The sequence below is a fragment of the Bos indicus genome, chromosome 14, assembly GCF_029378745.1.
Source record: "Bos indicus isolate NIAB-ARS_2022 breed Sahiwal x Tharparkar chromosome 14, NIAB-ARS_B.indTharparkar_mat_pri_1.0, whole genome shotgun sequence".
NCBI classification, from domain to species: Eukaryota; Metazoa; Chordata; class Mammalia; order Artiodactyla; family Bovidae; genus Bos; species Bos indicus.
Window position 1 is genome coordinate 8,753,244 of NC_091773.1, and position 16,207 is coordinate 8,769,450.

Consider the following 16,207-nt stretch of genomic DNA (forward strand, 5'->3'; position numbering starts at 1 on the left):
TCCAGGTCATTCTATTCAGGTGCTGTGTCTACCCCATCTAATGAGTTTCTGAGATGTTTGCCCTTAATTGTCCGGGATCATGGAGAACAAGGGCTTCCCTGATAGCTCAGTTGGTAAAGAATCCACCTGCAATGCAGGAGACCTGGGTTTGATCCCTGGGTTGGGAAGATCTCCTGGAGAAGGGAAAGGCTACCCACTCCAGTGTTCTGGCCTGGAGAATTCAACGGACTGCATACAGTCCATGGGGTCACAAGGAGTCAGACATGACTGAGCGACTTTCGCTTCACTGTGGAGAACAATGTAGCTCATAAACGTGAACTTAATTGGACCTGGCAACCCAGTTACAATGCAGAAAAATGTGAATAAATGTCTATTACAACATAAAGTTAACTGACACAAAATCTCTATTAAAAGAACAATAGAAGTCTAAGGCAAAGAATCGCCTGTAGTTCTGTCATTTTAACACATCTGTCCATCTGATCTAAAACTTGTCCGTATATGCCTTTTTAAAGTTTTTATGTATTTTTAACAAGTGTTTTAAATAAATATAATTTGCATCCTACATTTTCTTTCATGTTATTCCATGAATTTTTCCTCTTTACTCCATTCACCTCCCTCCTGTCTCTACCCTTCATGGTAATGAGAATTAGTTAGCAGGCTTGGGTCCAGCCCACCTCTACAATCATATGAATGATTTCTGCAAATGTGGGATTGGGGATCTTTTTTAAGAATAAAAATGGACTTATATTTTATATGTTTGTTCTCACTAAATCGTCATCAACAGTTTTCTACAACTTTTTAGATGACACTTTAGTAAAGAGTGAACACGTTTTTTAATAGATGCACAATATCTCATAGTGTGAACATACCACAGTCAGTCTAATTATTCCTCCATTGACGGACATTCACAATGGTTCCAGCGTCTTGCCTTTGCAGATGATGCTGTGATAGGCATCCTTTCACATAGATCCTTATGTACTGGTATTTTTATTTCTATAAAATAGGCTCTGTTTGGCATTTTAAAAACTATAATTTTAACTAAAGTAGAAGCTGTATACACAAATGGAAAATTGACAGTTAGCTGAGTAAATCATGCATAAAATAGACTCATTTAAACATTCATGGCTATTTCATAAAAAGGAGTTTTCTCCCGCATTCAAATGATCTGGCAAATTGTCTTGGTCACATTTTTGCTTTACAGATATGGGTATAATCACACAGAAATCTGGCTCGATTGTCAGCTCCCAGCCATGGACCTCATCACAGTGAATTGATGTATTCACAAATACGCCATTAATTTTTCTGAAACTGTCTCACACATTAATTGCTTTTATATTATCTTTGTGTATTTTTTTTCTCTCCCCTGCCCCTTGTTCCCACCACCCCCAATACTAAGTGAAAAGAAGAAGAAAGTGAAGCCACCCCGGATGTTGGTCACCGAGGACGGGAGAGCCCTGAACGTGAATGAACCCAAGTAAGTGGGATTAAGTGGAGACTTGAAGATGCAAAACATGTGGTATTGGTCATACCATGGCTTCGTGGACATGTTTGCTCAGATATCTGACCACTCTTAATAAACCAGAAGAGCCTAATGAGAATGTCATTTTGTACATATTTAAAAGCAGAGTGTCATTATGTTTTCAAGTACATAATATTACGTTTCATTCTCTCAGCATACAAAAAGTGATCTAGACAGAAGGAAATCTTAGTTATTTCTGTATCCCCTGAAACTTTGGACCGTGTACAACTTTTTCCCCGAAAATTTCAACTGTCCCATTGTTGTGTTTTTTAATTTTTAAAACTCCGCCATGAACAAGCTAGCTGAGAATCCTGATCACCTGTACACCTACTTTATACTCTGGAACTCATCTGCAGAACTTTCAAGAGCGAAGACAAGAAATTGATAAAAATTCCTCAATGGAGTTGATGAGAGGGAAAAATATTCCAACTATAAATCCTCGTGTATAATAGTATCTTTTGTTGTTGTTCAGTCGCTAAGTCATGTCCAATTCTTTGTGACCCTGTAGGCTGTAGCCTGCCAGGCTCCTCTGTCCTCCACTGTCTCCCAGAGTTTGCTGAAATTCATGTCCATTGAGTTGGTGATGCTGTCTAACCATCTCATCCTCTGCCGCCCCCTTCAATTTTGCCTTCAATCTTTCTCAGCATTAGGGTCTTTCCTAATGAGTGGGCTCTTCACGTCAGGTGGCCAAAATATTGGAGAAGCCCGTAGTAGTATCTAGCTATTTAAAAATTAAAACTAGAAAGCAGGCAGAGAAGGTCTTTTGTAGTCAAAATGCAGGTCAACAAGCCTGTGAACTCAATCTTGTTGGCTTCATTTCATTACTCAAAATGTCTGTTTGACCATTTAAAATGGCACAACCATTTGTTGTGCCATTACCATGATAGAGGTGGTACAGTCCTGATCACTCTTGGGTGTCGTTAACTCATCTTCACAGCAGTCATATGTGATAGGCGATATTTCTTCTTCACAGGTCCAAAACCTGAACTGAGAGGTGAATGAGTCACACAAGGTCACACAGCCAATTGGTGGTGTGTCTGACTTGCCTGTGCTTGCCTAATTCTAGTGGTGTCCATGATCAAGTTTGTAATCTCACCCCAACCCCACCACACACCCACAGACACACACACACACACACACACACCTTCTTTGTATAGCAGGCATGAATACATGATGTTAAGCCCTGGGGATGCAGAAGTGAATATGACAGATTTCTGCCTTCAAGGAACTTAAAAATCTAGTGGGGAAACAGTCCCTCTTCAACCTACAGCAGGGCTTGAAGGAAACCCTCTGGACTCTGTATGCTCCTAGTAAGACCCCAGAAGCTTCTTCGGTCCCATCATTTTTATATTCTGCATTCACGACATTTCTATATTCAGTCACATCTTTTCAAGTCTCAGCCATGTGCTCGATGTAACACATTTGACCAAACTGATCATTCCTTTCCTTCTCGAAGCACTGTCTTCCCCTTGCTCCCGATTCTTTGACCCTCTGACCTTCTCATCATCCTCTGCTTTGCTGGCCTCTGTCTGTCTCGTCTCCTAAACGCTCTGGGGCCAGCTCCTCAGCTGTCTTCTCTTTCCTTATCCGCTCTCTTAAGATCTCACCAAATCCCATGGCTTGAAAGACATTTTCATTCCTCACAAGCAGACCTGATCTCTTCCCTGAGCTCGGGACTTGTGTATTCAGTTAGCTGTTTGAGATCCTGTGTGGACATAAGTGAGGTGTGGTAGGCTCATCCTGACTAAAGCAGACGTCCTCACTTCCACGCCCACGACCACTTCCCATCAGAGCCTGCGTGCCCGTCGGTGTCCTCTGGCTTGGGAGTGAGCATCCACTGGGTGTCAAGAGCAATACCTCAGATTCATCCTCCATCCTTCTCTCCCTCATGTTATCAGTGAGCCCACGAGCTCTTCCTCCAGAATTACCAGAATCCCACCCCTTCTCATTCACCCTCCTCACCACCTGCATAGCGGACATCAGCCTCCTCTTCCCTGGACAGTTGCAGTAGGTCATTGAGTGCTCTCCATGGTCATTTCTAGGCCACCTACCACCTTTTCTACTCAGCGGAAGAGAGAGAGGGGAAAAGAGGGATAGGGCACTCAGTCCCCCTCTTAAGGAAAGCTCCTAGAAAGATGAACATTTTCCTTCAGAACTGAAGCATATGATCTCATTCAGCAGCCAGGAAAGCTGGCAAACGTAGTCTTCACCCTGCAGAGCCGTGTTTATCACTCAAATCAGGGGTCCTGTTACCATGGGTGAAGCAGGAGCAGACAGTGGGGAGTGAGTATCAGTGTCTGCTGCAGAAAAAGTGAAAGTCACTCAGTTGTGTCCTACTCTTTGCGACCCCATGGGCTATACAGAAAACCTCTCTGAAATTACTTTCCAAGAGATACGTGAAGGGAGAGTTTAAGTTGGTGGCTGGAAAATGGGGCAATAAGCAATCAAGGCAGATGGGAAAACACCTATAATAAAAGTCCCAGAGATGAGATCAAAAACGCATGGGTGATCTGTGCACCCGAAGGAGTCCCCCCCGTCAGGGCTGCTGGAAGTAGTGAGAGTGAGCAGACCCCTGCTGGCAGCAAATCTAGGGCTAGTGGTACATCTTCCCAAACAATTTAGCCTGCATTCTTTAACATCGTTGGGTTATGTACTTTACAGAATACGGCGATAACTGAAATACTTAGAATGAAATTGACCAGGTAATTCTGAACAGTGCATCAGCAGTATGGAAGTTACACCTAGGACTCAACCTCACGGTCCAGCTAAAAGACTTGGGGCTTTGAGATCCTGCCTCCCAGATTCATGTGACCTCTTTCCCGGCTATGTCAGCCCTCTTTGAGCCTCTGTTTCTTCTTCTATGAAATGGAGGTGATGGGTCACAGGCAGCATTTCTGGGGAAGTGGAAAGGTCACCGATGAAAGAAGAAAAAAGAAGACAAGACTTTAAAAAAAGGAATCGTGTGCTGGATAATGGCAAGCAAATGCAACATGTGGTCCTCAGGCAATAATTCCGCGTTTCAGTTTGCTTCAGTTTGCTTCATTCGTGCTCAAACACAAATGAAGAGGGGAAAAGAAAACTTTAACCACCAGATGTCTCTGTCTCTGCACCGATGCTGATTTTTTTGTATCTAGTTTAAGATTCTCATATGGAAACCATGTAAACAGAAATAATTTATAAATATGTTGTAGGCTTCTGTTGAAATTGTTAAACTCTCAGACATTTTATTGACCAGCCACAAAAATAAGTGTGCTGTTGAAGATGAGGATATAGTTCCTAGTAAATTTCCTTTTAATATTGGGATGGGGTTATCTATCGAGTATTGCTAAAGACATCCTTTTTTTTCCCCCCTAAATGGATTGTTCCTTAGACTTGACTTCACTTTGAAAGATGATGAAAAGCGTAACCAGATTGTCTTGGACTTGGCCGTGTATAGGTAAAAACATTTTATCATGTGTTTAAAGGGTGGCATTTCTTTCTGTTTTCCTTCTCAGTCACAGTCTCTTGAGTTCTGAAATGCGAACACCAGCCTCTTTTTCGCATCCTGAGTCCTGGCTGGTTTCACCCACCACACTCCCTTCCTGCCCCTTGTCCCTGCATCCTGACTGCTGCTCTCCCCACCCCAACCCCACCACAGCTGTCCTTGGCTGTGACACTCGCTCCACCAGCCCATGTCACCTTCCACCCTTCCTTGCTAAAGTCACTTAAAGACACTCAGCCATCTGCCTCAATCCTCGAAGATGCCAGGTTCTGCCTCACTCCCTCTATCCAACTGCTTAATTTGGGATCCACATACATGGTGTTTCTGCTTCTCCAGCCCTTTCAGACCCATTGATACCCCAGGGCCGCCATCCAGGCGCCTCCCTCTGCCTGTGTTGCTCTCACCCCAGGTCTGACGCCCCAGGGCCTCTGTGCAGGCGCCTCTCTCCCACTGCTTGTGTCCCTGTCACCTTAGGTGTCCTCATGACCTTCTGGCCTCCATTCAGATGTCACTTTATCAAAGAGGCCTCTCTGCGCACCCCGACCATCCAGTCTAGACCAGTACCTGCCTGCTCCAGCACTTCATTCCACCTCGCCCTGCTTCTTGATTTCCACCTGACGAACTCTAAATTTCCTTGTAGTTTGAAAACTGTGACGTTGAGGCAGAAGCCTGTGTGTGTTCCTCCCTGTTCATATCTCCAGCACCTAAAGGAGCGCCTGACACCTGTCAGGAGCTCAATAACAGGACTGAATGAATGAATGATTACTGATGATGCAGCTGGTGGACGTTTACACTGTAATAAAGGCGTTTCTCTTTTTGAGCGATTTTGCTACATGCTCTGTCTTATTTAACCTCTCAGTAATCCAGTGACCTGGGAGGGATTGTTATCCTGGAATTACCCAAGGTGGGTTGGGGAGTGAGTCTTGTCAAAGTAGACACAGTAATTGCAGAAGTCAGAATGTGACCCCTTAGGCCCAGGCCCAACACTGTGTTTTTTAACTGTGATAAAATACACGTAGCAATCTTAGGAAACAGGTGCTATCTGTATCCTCATTTCACAAATGAGACTACAGAGGCTTAAAAAGGTTAAGGCGTGTGCTCCAAGATAATGGAGCGGGAGGGAAGGGGAGTCAGTCCTCCTGAGTCTGCGTGGTCAGTCTGCGCCCATCACTCTGTATTTGTCCTTCCTGCCTCACTGAATGTTTGTGAGTGTTGAGTCATTGCCATGTTTTCAAACATTCACAATCAGTATTTTGACATGTATAAAAATAATCATTTGGCCAAACTTCTCATTTGAATGAGCGGTGTGGAATCTAAACCTTTCCCCTCTTGTGGAGTTGAAAACGATGGCCCCTCGATCCTGGGGTCACCGTCACGGTTCAGGGGGAGGTGGGGTGCTGGGCTTTCTGGGCAGGACACACCTAGTGGGGAGAAGCTGAACCAGCCTTCCAGGATGGTCGTGTAACGACAGCTACACAACTGGTGTGGAAATAGAACAGAACTCAGCCCCAAGGAAGCAGGAGCTTAGTGGATTCAGCATCCCTGGCTATTCACATCGGTCTTAGGGGCTTAAAATAAAATATTCATGAAAGAGCATGGCAAGCCATTTTCTGTGAACCTCTGGTATTTCAGGCTGCAGATATTTTGGGGCGAGGGGCAATCAATGCCAAGTGTACTTGTGGGTCTAAAAATGAAATTGCTGATATGTTGGATTTCCTGCGAGATCTGGGGATTAATTTAAGATGGATATTCTAAGACCTGTGTATCATGGAAACTGTGAACTTTCTTCAGTTAAAATGGCCCCATAAGTGCAACTTCGTATTTGCTCTTCTTTAAACTTAATGTCTTTGAAAAATTACAAGACTTGATTGTTGAATTTTGAAGGTATATGGACACCTCTTTAATCGATGTTGATGTACAGCCAACTTACGTGCGAGTGATGGTCAAGGGAAAGGTAAGTGTGACCCTGTAGGCTGTTACTACTGCAGAACTCAGCCTAAAACCAAACTAACTTGCCTCAAAAAAAATTTTAAGCCATTTTAAAATAGAAAAAGAGAAACTCAGCGCTATTTGCTTTAGACACACGATTTTACAACAGAAGGGGTATTTAGCAGAAACGGTTGCTGACCATGGCGTACCTTGATAAAATTAGTATTTTTAACCTGTATCTATTTAGTTAGAGTTTTCCCAGACGTGATAAGATGGTCTATATGGGTAGCCTGTGCTTGAAATTGTATTTCAATATTATACACATTTAAAATGGTTAATGATTTCATTCATGAGAGTGAAAGTCACTCAGTTGTGTCCAACTCTTTGTGACCTCACGGACTATACAGTCCATGGAATTCTCCAGGCCAGAATACTGAAGTGGGTAGCCTTTCCTACTGTAATTTTATCATTTTTGAAATAGCATGTTTTGCCGATTCTAAGTATTCATGTGAGATAGCCTAAAGACTTTAAAAATGGAAATATGTTGATATTTTATGATAGGACGTTTTATCTATAAGTGCTTTATCAGCCATGTTATCATAATTGGACCAATTATGATTTATGACTGATAATTGTTCTTTAGCCACTCATTAAAATTGGTAAAATAGTTTGTGCCTATGGAGTATAGCCCCATATATTATTTTTTTCTGAATAAGTCTGATTAGATTTTTGTTAACAATTGGTAAATTTTAAATATGTAACAAAAATGCCTCTTAAAGGAACTCCCTCGTGTAATATGCTTCCTGTCTACTCTCAGCCATTTCAGCTCATCCTCCCTGCAGAAGTCAAACCTGACAGCAGTTTTGCTAAAAGATCTCAGACCACAGGGCACCTGGTCGTCTGCATGCCCAAGGTAGGCAGCACCATTTACATCCATCTCAAGTCTGGATAAGTTTGTTCCTGAAGGAACCTGACCTACTAGGGCTCCTGATGACTTCTGTTCAAGGTCCTTTTGGCTGAGAGAGCCAGAAAATCTTCTCACTCCAGGTCAGGTAGGAGAACAAAGGTCAGCTGACTCCTCCTGCCAGCAGTTCTTGTCTCCGCAGCCTTCTTCTGCCTCTCAGACTAGAATGAGGATAGAGTTGGGGGGTGTGGATCACAGGGACCACTGAGCATGTCTGTCGCATGGCAATCAGTGCTTTCCTTACAGATAACTTTGGGAGGATATGTATTGGCCTACCTAACATAGGCCTTGGGTCCCTAAAAATTAAAAAAAAAATGTGATTGAATTCCAAATATTGAGCTGACTGGTTTTGTGACTTTGGGCCACTTATTAATCTAACGCTGGGCCTCTGTTTCCTAACATTGCTCTTAAGAAAGATAATGACGCTAGGAAGGATTGAAGGCAAAAGGAGAAGGGGGCAGCAGAGGATGAGATGGTTAGATAGCATCACCAACTCAGTGGACATGAATTTGAGCAAACTCTCAGAGACAATGGAAGACAGAGGAGCCTGGCGTGCTGCAGTCCATAGTATCACAAAGAGTCAGACATGACTTAGTGACTGAATAACAACACAGAGAAAGATAATACACATAAAATTCATAACACTGTGAGCACTCAGTGAGTACTGATGTCATTATTATTTTTTGTATTATATTTATGAAACAGACTAGATAGTATTTTAACTAAAACTCTTTTTTGTCTTTTATTTGAGAGAAGTGTTGTATATGTATTTTTTCCAGTTTTTTAATTTGAAGTATACTTGATTTATAATATTGCACTAGTTTCAGGTATACAGCATTGATTCAGGTTTGTTTGTTTTTTGCAAATTACTTTCCATTATAGGTTTTACAAAATGCTGAATATAACTGTGCTTTATAGTAAATCCCTGTTGCTTGTCTATTTTATGGATAGCAGTTTGTATCTGTTAATGATATCCTCCTAATTTGTTCTTCCTCCTCCCTCTTCTGCTAAATGTCTTATAGAGAAAAACATATATATCACTTATGTTTTTCTCTAACATAACATATATTGAGTTATGTTAGACTCATATATAGATTCAACATACAGAGTCTTGAAAAAAATGTAAAGGAATCTATATACAAAACAGGAACAGACTCACAGACATAGAGAACAGAAGTACGTGTCCTTTAGATATGGCTGACTTCTGAAGACTGACAGCTTCCCCTCACCTGGCTTTCAGACTCCTTAACCTTGATCTCAGAGCTGAATGTCTGAGACAGAAGCTCTTTAGAAGCCAGAAAAGACTTAACAGGGACAGGTGACAACCCTGAAAGAACTTAAGGAAATTAAACTTAAAAAAATCATTTGTCTGTACAGAAAGTTTGGATTCCTCAATACAGACTCTGTGAATGAGTTAGGATGTTTCATGCTGCAAGCTGCAGGATACCGCAAACAAAACTTTCACCATAAAGAAGCATTCCTACATCTGGAAGGTAGAGAGGGTTCAGGCAAGGGAAGGTTAAGACCCTTTCTGATGTAGCTTTGTCCTTAAGCCAGCTTCCTTCCTGACCTGAGCACTAGCAGTAACTAAGGTGACTTGATTTCTTGTTCTTACCTTGCATGAATATAGAGAATCAGAGAAAGACACAGAGAAAGGCCCTCTCCTATCACCATGGAATAAAAACTCCTCTTCACTGATTTGGTCAATTTAGCTGAAGAGTCCAACAAATCTTGATGAGCTTGACTATGGACAGTGGAACATCTCTGGTCAAAGAGATGGTCATCCTTTCTTCATTCCTATTATTATATGTTTGGTTACTATTATCTCATGCCATGGGCTTCCCTGGTGGCTCAGTGGTAAAGAATCCGCCTGGCAATGTAGGAGACACGGATTCGATCCCTGGGTCAGGAAGATCCCCTGGAGAAGAAAATGGCAACCCACTCCAGTGTTCTTGCTTGGGAAACCCCATGGACAGAGGAGCCTGGCAGGCTATAGTCCATGGGGTCACAAAAGAGTTGGACACTACTTAGCTGCCAGACAACAAAGACAGTCTTATGCCTTGAGCTGAGGGTGGGGTCAGCTTTGCCCCAGTCACTCAGGTTTCAAAGCGGGAAGAGGAGGTTCTTTTGAGGAAGAAAAGGGACCCGGGGGGCACAGAGATTATAAACTTGATTAACCAATAAGGTTTCTATAATGATTTACTAATCCTTCATTATCCCAAAGCCAGTTTTGTAACAGATTGATTCTGAGTAATCAATTATGTATTTTTACTCTGAGGCCATAAGACAGCAAATACAATTTGTTGTCAAGCAATAAGACAACAAACACGACTATAAGAATCTCATTGTCCTTGTTGACAACAACAAATGAAGGAAACGCTTCTGTGCTGATTAGAATATCCTATAGGGAAATCTAAGAGATAACTCAATTACTTTGGTGTTTCGACAGAGACATTTGAATGACACTGTGATCAGCACTGTTCTTTCTTTCTTGTTTTTTTTTTTTTGGAAATTTCCATTGTGAGAAGCCACAGATTAAAAGGTAATCGCTGGTTTCCTAAAAGAAAATCAAGATGTGCAATTTGTGTACCTTTTACAGGGTGCCAGGCCATTGATCAGAAGACCTCTGCTCTCTTTTCCCATGAATCTTTTAAATAAATGCAGCATTCTATTTCCATTACCCTTTCTGTTTTTATATCAGTTTAAATTTTTCATGTTAAGTATATATGCAAAGCATAAAAAATGGCTTATTAGAGAAAAAGCATTCTAGAAATGCTTAGTTGAAGATGGATAATTTACACAGAATCAGAAGATTTCTTTTTTTCTCAGTAATAAACTGAGTAGCATTTTTTCCTTTGAGATATGTACTTTTTAAGATTTTAGGGACTTCCCCAGTGGTCTAGTTGTTGAGACTTGGCCTTCCAGTGCAGGGAGTGTGGGTATGATCCCTGGTTGGGGAGCTGAGATCTCACATGCCTCTTGGCCAAAAATCCAAAACAAAAAAAGAAAAAATAAACAAAAAACAGAAGCAATGTTGTAACAAATTCAATAAAGACTTAAAGATTTTAGACTACTGTGTTAAAGTAACATTGATGTCAAGCTATCCCTTTCATTAGTCCTTTGAAATTGTAATTAAATTATTAACTAATAATTATTACCTTTTATAATTTCTTTTATATACCTCTGTCATTATTCCTCCTAAAACATAGCTAGTCGATAAAATCAACCTTTGGAGAATACCTACTTGCCCAGAATTAGTTGTTTTTCATTTATGAGTTAGGTATTTGCAAGGACTATAAAACTCAAAGAATAAAAGCTTTTTTCTTAAAAAATCATCAAAAAAATAAAAATTCTAGCTTCACTTATGGTTATTATTGAAAATAAGTATTACTAAAAATTAGCATCTTCATAGTTCCTATTGATTTAAACAGTTGAAGTACTGAAGTTTGACCCACTGAACCATCTTGTGTGTCTAGGAATTGTCGGTCTGACCCGCATTATAATGACTGAGGCATATTCTTAGAGTTTTAAAGCATAAAAATCAAGTAGACACTTAGGTATACTTTTGATTCATTCATAGGAAGCAGTGTTGTCAATATATTAAGTGATAACTCAGTACTTCAGGAAATATCTAAAATTGACCTTGGTAGTTTATAATACTTGGATACTGTAAATTAATGAAAAGAGATCAAATTTGCTGTTTAGTTGTTCCTTCTTTGTGATAGTATTTGTAAAGATTATTTGTGAAAAGCCAGTCTATTTGATGATTTCTGTGATGGGACGACTGCAACTATGTTTGTGGAAATTCAGCAATGAACTTTGTATACGTTTTTTCAAGGATGCAACATTTGTAATGGAACCCACAAACTGCTCAACTATTTCTTATTAGCCACTTCACTCAGCATATTGTCAGAGATGTCAAATGGATCTTTTTCCCTTTCCTGCCCCTGAATGAGGCTGGGTCTGTACAGACTGCGTGCTGATAAGCAGGCAAGTTTCACGTCTGTTCTTTGTCACAGGGGTCGTGGCTGAATATTCCCCTGCTGACCTACTGGTGGGTTCTCCCAACTCAGCACCACACCCAAAGGCTCTTATCTCGTGCTAGCTCCATGATACCAGATGCTTCCCAACATCTGGTACGGAGTCTGTATCTGTGGGTTGGTATAATACCCAGACATCACAATCCCTACCATTCCCTGTAGAATTCCCATCTCCATTGGCCATCATTATAACTTAACTTGTGGGTCCCGCGTCTCCCTGAAGGCCATCTCCTCCACTGTGATTTCAAGGGTTGATACCTTAGCTGGAAGAGTTGGCTGGGGTTGTGGATGGAAAAGTACTCTGGCTTTCTCAGAGAGTGGCATTAGGGGACTTCCCTGGTGGTCCAGTGGTTAGGAATCTGCCTGCCAGTACAGGGGGCATGGGTCCGATCCCTGGTCTGGGAAGATTCCACATGCTATGGAGCAGCTAAACCCGTGGGCCACAGCTGAGCCCGTACTCTAGAGCCCGAGAGCTACAACTGCTGAAGCCTGAGTACCTAGAGCCCGTGCTCCAAAACAGGAGAGGCCACCGTGGTGAGAAGCCCACACACCGCAGTGAAGAGTAGCCCCTGCTCGCCGCAACTAGAGAAAGCCCGAGCAGCAGTGAAGACCCAGCACAGCCAAAGATAAATAAAAGTTAAAAAGAAAGAAAGAAAGTGACATTAGGGAATAGGAGGTCAACTGCCCGGGTAACAGAGGAGGAGGAAGCATTCTGCGTCTCATGAGGTTTTTCTCAGTCCCGCTCCACGGGTCGGTGGCATTTCCCGCTCGTTTCCAGAACTGTTTTATTCCTTAGTCTTAGCTTTTGGGATCCGTGTAGAGAGTCTCCGTCTCCAGTGCCCCTCGCCATTTATTCCATTAGGTATATCCATTCAAGAAACGTGGACTCACGGTGTCATCCGTCTACCAGAAATTCACTATTCTTCTTTGGGGAAGAGTCATTAATCCTTTTCTCAACACAGCAGCCAAATGATCATTTTACAGTGTGTGTAAATCAGACCAAGTCATGTTTTCTAGTCAGAGTTAAAAGCAAGATCCCCCCAAGAATCTTCTCCTGCCACGATCCCTCTGACATTATCTTCTGCCGCTTCGCCCTCTCATCATTCCAGCCACCTTGGCCTCCTTGCCATTTCACAAATATGACGAGCATCCTCCTACCCTGGTCCTCAGTACTTGCTGTTCTCTCTGCTAGAATGCCAATCTCCCAGGTATCCTCATGGTCTGCTCCCTCCCTTCTCTTGGGTTTTTTTTTTTTTCAAGTGTTATTTCACCCTGAGTTCTTTCCTGATCCCAGTATTTAGCAAGCTTTCCCTTTCCTACCTCGCTGTTCTCTATCCCCTGTTTCTGCTGTATTTTTCTTCATAAGAATGTGTCACCAGTGGACAGTCATGTATTTAAATGTTTCTTTGTCTGTCTCCATCAACAAAAATTTAAGCTTCATGAGGATAGGGACTTTTGTCTGCTCTTATTGCTACTGCGTCACTGGTACCTAGAACTGAGCCAGGCAAAGAGTAGGTGGTCAATAAATTTTTGTTGAGCAAGTAAATACGTTAAAGCAACTTTAAAATACATTTTAATATTTATAACAAGAATCTCCCCTAATTACTCTTCTCCCTCCTCAATCATTTTCTCATTATTTTTCCATGCATGTTATTCCAGGTTAACTTTCAAATAATTTCATTCAATTCTGCCTCCAGGAATGCCATTTGAATTTTTATTGCTGTTACCACTTAGAGACAGTGAAAAGAGATGGTCTCTGGAGCCAGAGAACCTGGGTTAAATCTTGATACTTCTACTCAACAGCTGCATGACCTTGAGCAAATTATTTATCCCTCTGTGCCTTAGACTCCTTGTCCATACAATGATATTAATGATCAGTGACACCTCTAAAGGTTGTATTGAGGATTATATAAATGAATATGTAAAGCACCTAGGTGACCTCTTGGGGCATAATACACCCTGAGCTCATGTTACCGTTAATTAATATTATCCATTACCCTGATAGCTCAGCTGGTAAAGAATCTGCCTGCAATGCAGGATATCCCATTCAATTCATGGGTCGGGAAGATCTGCTGGAGAAGGGATAGATTACCCACTCCAGTATTCTTGGGCTTCCCTGGTGGCTCACCTGGTAAAGAATCTCCCTGCAGTGCGGGAGACCTGGGTTCAATCCTTGGGTTGGGAAGATCTCCTGGAGAAGAGAATGGCTACCCACTCCAGTATTCCAAAGAGTTGGACATGACTGAGCGACTTTGACTTTCACTGTATGTATGATTTTAGTTCCTATTCTGAGTAGAATTATTCCCTGTCAGATTTTCTGAAAGTTTATGCTTGTCCTTCGATATATTTTCTTAAATGTGTGGTTAGACTCACTGGTGTGTCCATGAATAGTCTTATCATCATCAGCCTGGGAGTACCTGGCATATGATCTCATCACAGTCCAACTTAACAAGATTTAACTGAGACTTTGCATTCACAGGGAAACTTGCATAGTCATTCAATTAAACTCCCATCTAGATTCTCATCTGACAAGTTCCAGGAGCATTCCAAGAATATGCTTCTTGATTTCCTTAGGGTGTTCTTTCAGAATAATTAACTGAGATTAAAGAAGGTGCCATCTGAACTGAACAGCAAAATATATTTACAGCTTCACTTGGTGAACATCCTGCTTGATTCTGCTTTATTGAGCACAGGAGACGAAGGTCACATATTAAAGGTCAATATTACAGACCATGATTCTAGAAAACAGTCTCAGATGCCCTTTCCCTTATTATTTGAACACATTTCTCAGTACTTTATCTCTACTCAAATATGCTTATGATATGCCCAACATAAACTCAGTCTTACTCTCTGAATGTTAATTCCAAGATGGTCTAGAGTGAGGGCCACCTGGTCATCTTGCTGGGTTTTTCTGTTCCATTCGTACTTCTATTCTTGTAGAACATTCTCTCTCTTCCTCAGTTCATTCCTAAAAACTTGCAGTGCTGAAAAACTAGAAGCATCAGAGGATAATTTCCACATACCCCAAACATCATACCTTTCCCCGCTTGGCCTCCTTGGCCATCCTTATCCTATGAATGAACTGTCTGTGCTCTATCTGAACTCTCCAGATATGTGTTAGCTCCTATTTCCACTTGCCTATGAAAGGCAATTGACAATGCTCTCTTCTGCATCTTCACTGAATTTTCTCCACACACAACTTATATTAGAAAACATGCTAAAACGTCTCCCTTCTCCAAAATAGAACAATACAAAATAAAAACATTCCCCTCCACTTAACTGCTCTGACCTGATTCACAGCAAAACTCTAAAAGAAGACATCTATATTTTCTGTTCCAATTCTTTTCTCACAGTTTCTAAAACTAACCCTAATGAGGTATTCATCTCTTCTCCAGCGTCCCCACCCCCATCCATGAAACATCTCTTTTTGAGGTCTCCAGCCCTCTCTACGTGAGTAGATCCAGCAGGCAGCCCCCTTCCTCTTCTTCTCTGACCTTTCAAGAGGTTTTTACACCATTAATCAGCCCCTCCATTTTTAAACAGATGTTCCGTTGGCTTTAGACACACCTCTTTGATTCGGTTCTCTTCTTAGGTCCTGCTCACTGGATGGTCTCTGCCAATGTATGCTTCTTTGCTGGTGCTTTCTCCTGCCCAGGCCTCTGAAAGTTGGCATATCCATCATTCAATCCTGGAACCTCATTTCTCTTCTCTACACTCACTTTCTACATAGTCTCATGACTGTCAGTAACATCTCTAGAGCTCCACCATCTGCTAGTTGCCAAGTAGGTCATTAGGAGTGTCAGTCACACTAAAGAAAATTTAGGAATATAGACTACGTATTTTAAAAACACCTTGACAGTGATGAGATAATGAACAGTTCCTGCCCACTGATCGAAGGAAAGATTAAGAGAATAAACCATGCTTTCAGTGACCACACAAGGGTGAGAAGAAAAAAGCCAAAGTCCAGAGCCTAGCAGGGAAGCTGTGCGAGGTGGGCTCTAGGAAGCCATGCCCACTTTGAGATGCGACTCCAAAGGACCGTACCCAGAGGAAGGTGAGTGAGAAGCCAGCCAGGCCTGGAAAAGTCTCAGCCTGTCTAAACAGCTATCAAAATGGCCCCAAACTGGGCCGTGAATTTGAGCGACAGCAGTGAGTACCATCCACACATGCCTGGCAAAACCCAGGCATCTAGGCATTAGCATCATCTGTGGACTCAAATTATAGGTAGATAGGTAGTAGGTAGATAGTTTTTTTTTAAGTACATATTCAGCCCA

The 16,207-nt window shown here is 41.8% G+C and overlaps 1 protein-coding gene across 1 annotated transcript in view; it reads left to right on the forward strand.

The window, feature by feature from the left end:
* DNAAF11 (dynein axonemal assembly factor 11) overlaps positions 1-16,207 on the forward strand; it is a 74,366-nt gene that overhangs the window by 38,102 nt on the left and 20,057 nt on the right. Inside the window, exons 7-10 of the mRNA XM_070802432.1 lie at positions 1,397-1,474; positions 4,890-4,955; positions 6,885-6,954; positions 7,747-7,842. Of these exons, the coding sequence (XP_070658533.1) occupies positions 1,397-1,474; positions 4,890-4,955; positions 6,885-6,954; positions 7,747-7,842 (310 nt within the window). The remainder of the gene's footprint in view (positions 1-1,396; positions 1,475-4,889; positions 4,956-6,884; positions 6,955-7,746; positions 7,843-16,207) is intronic.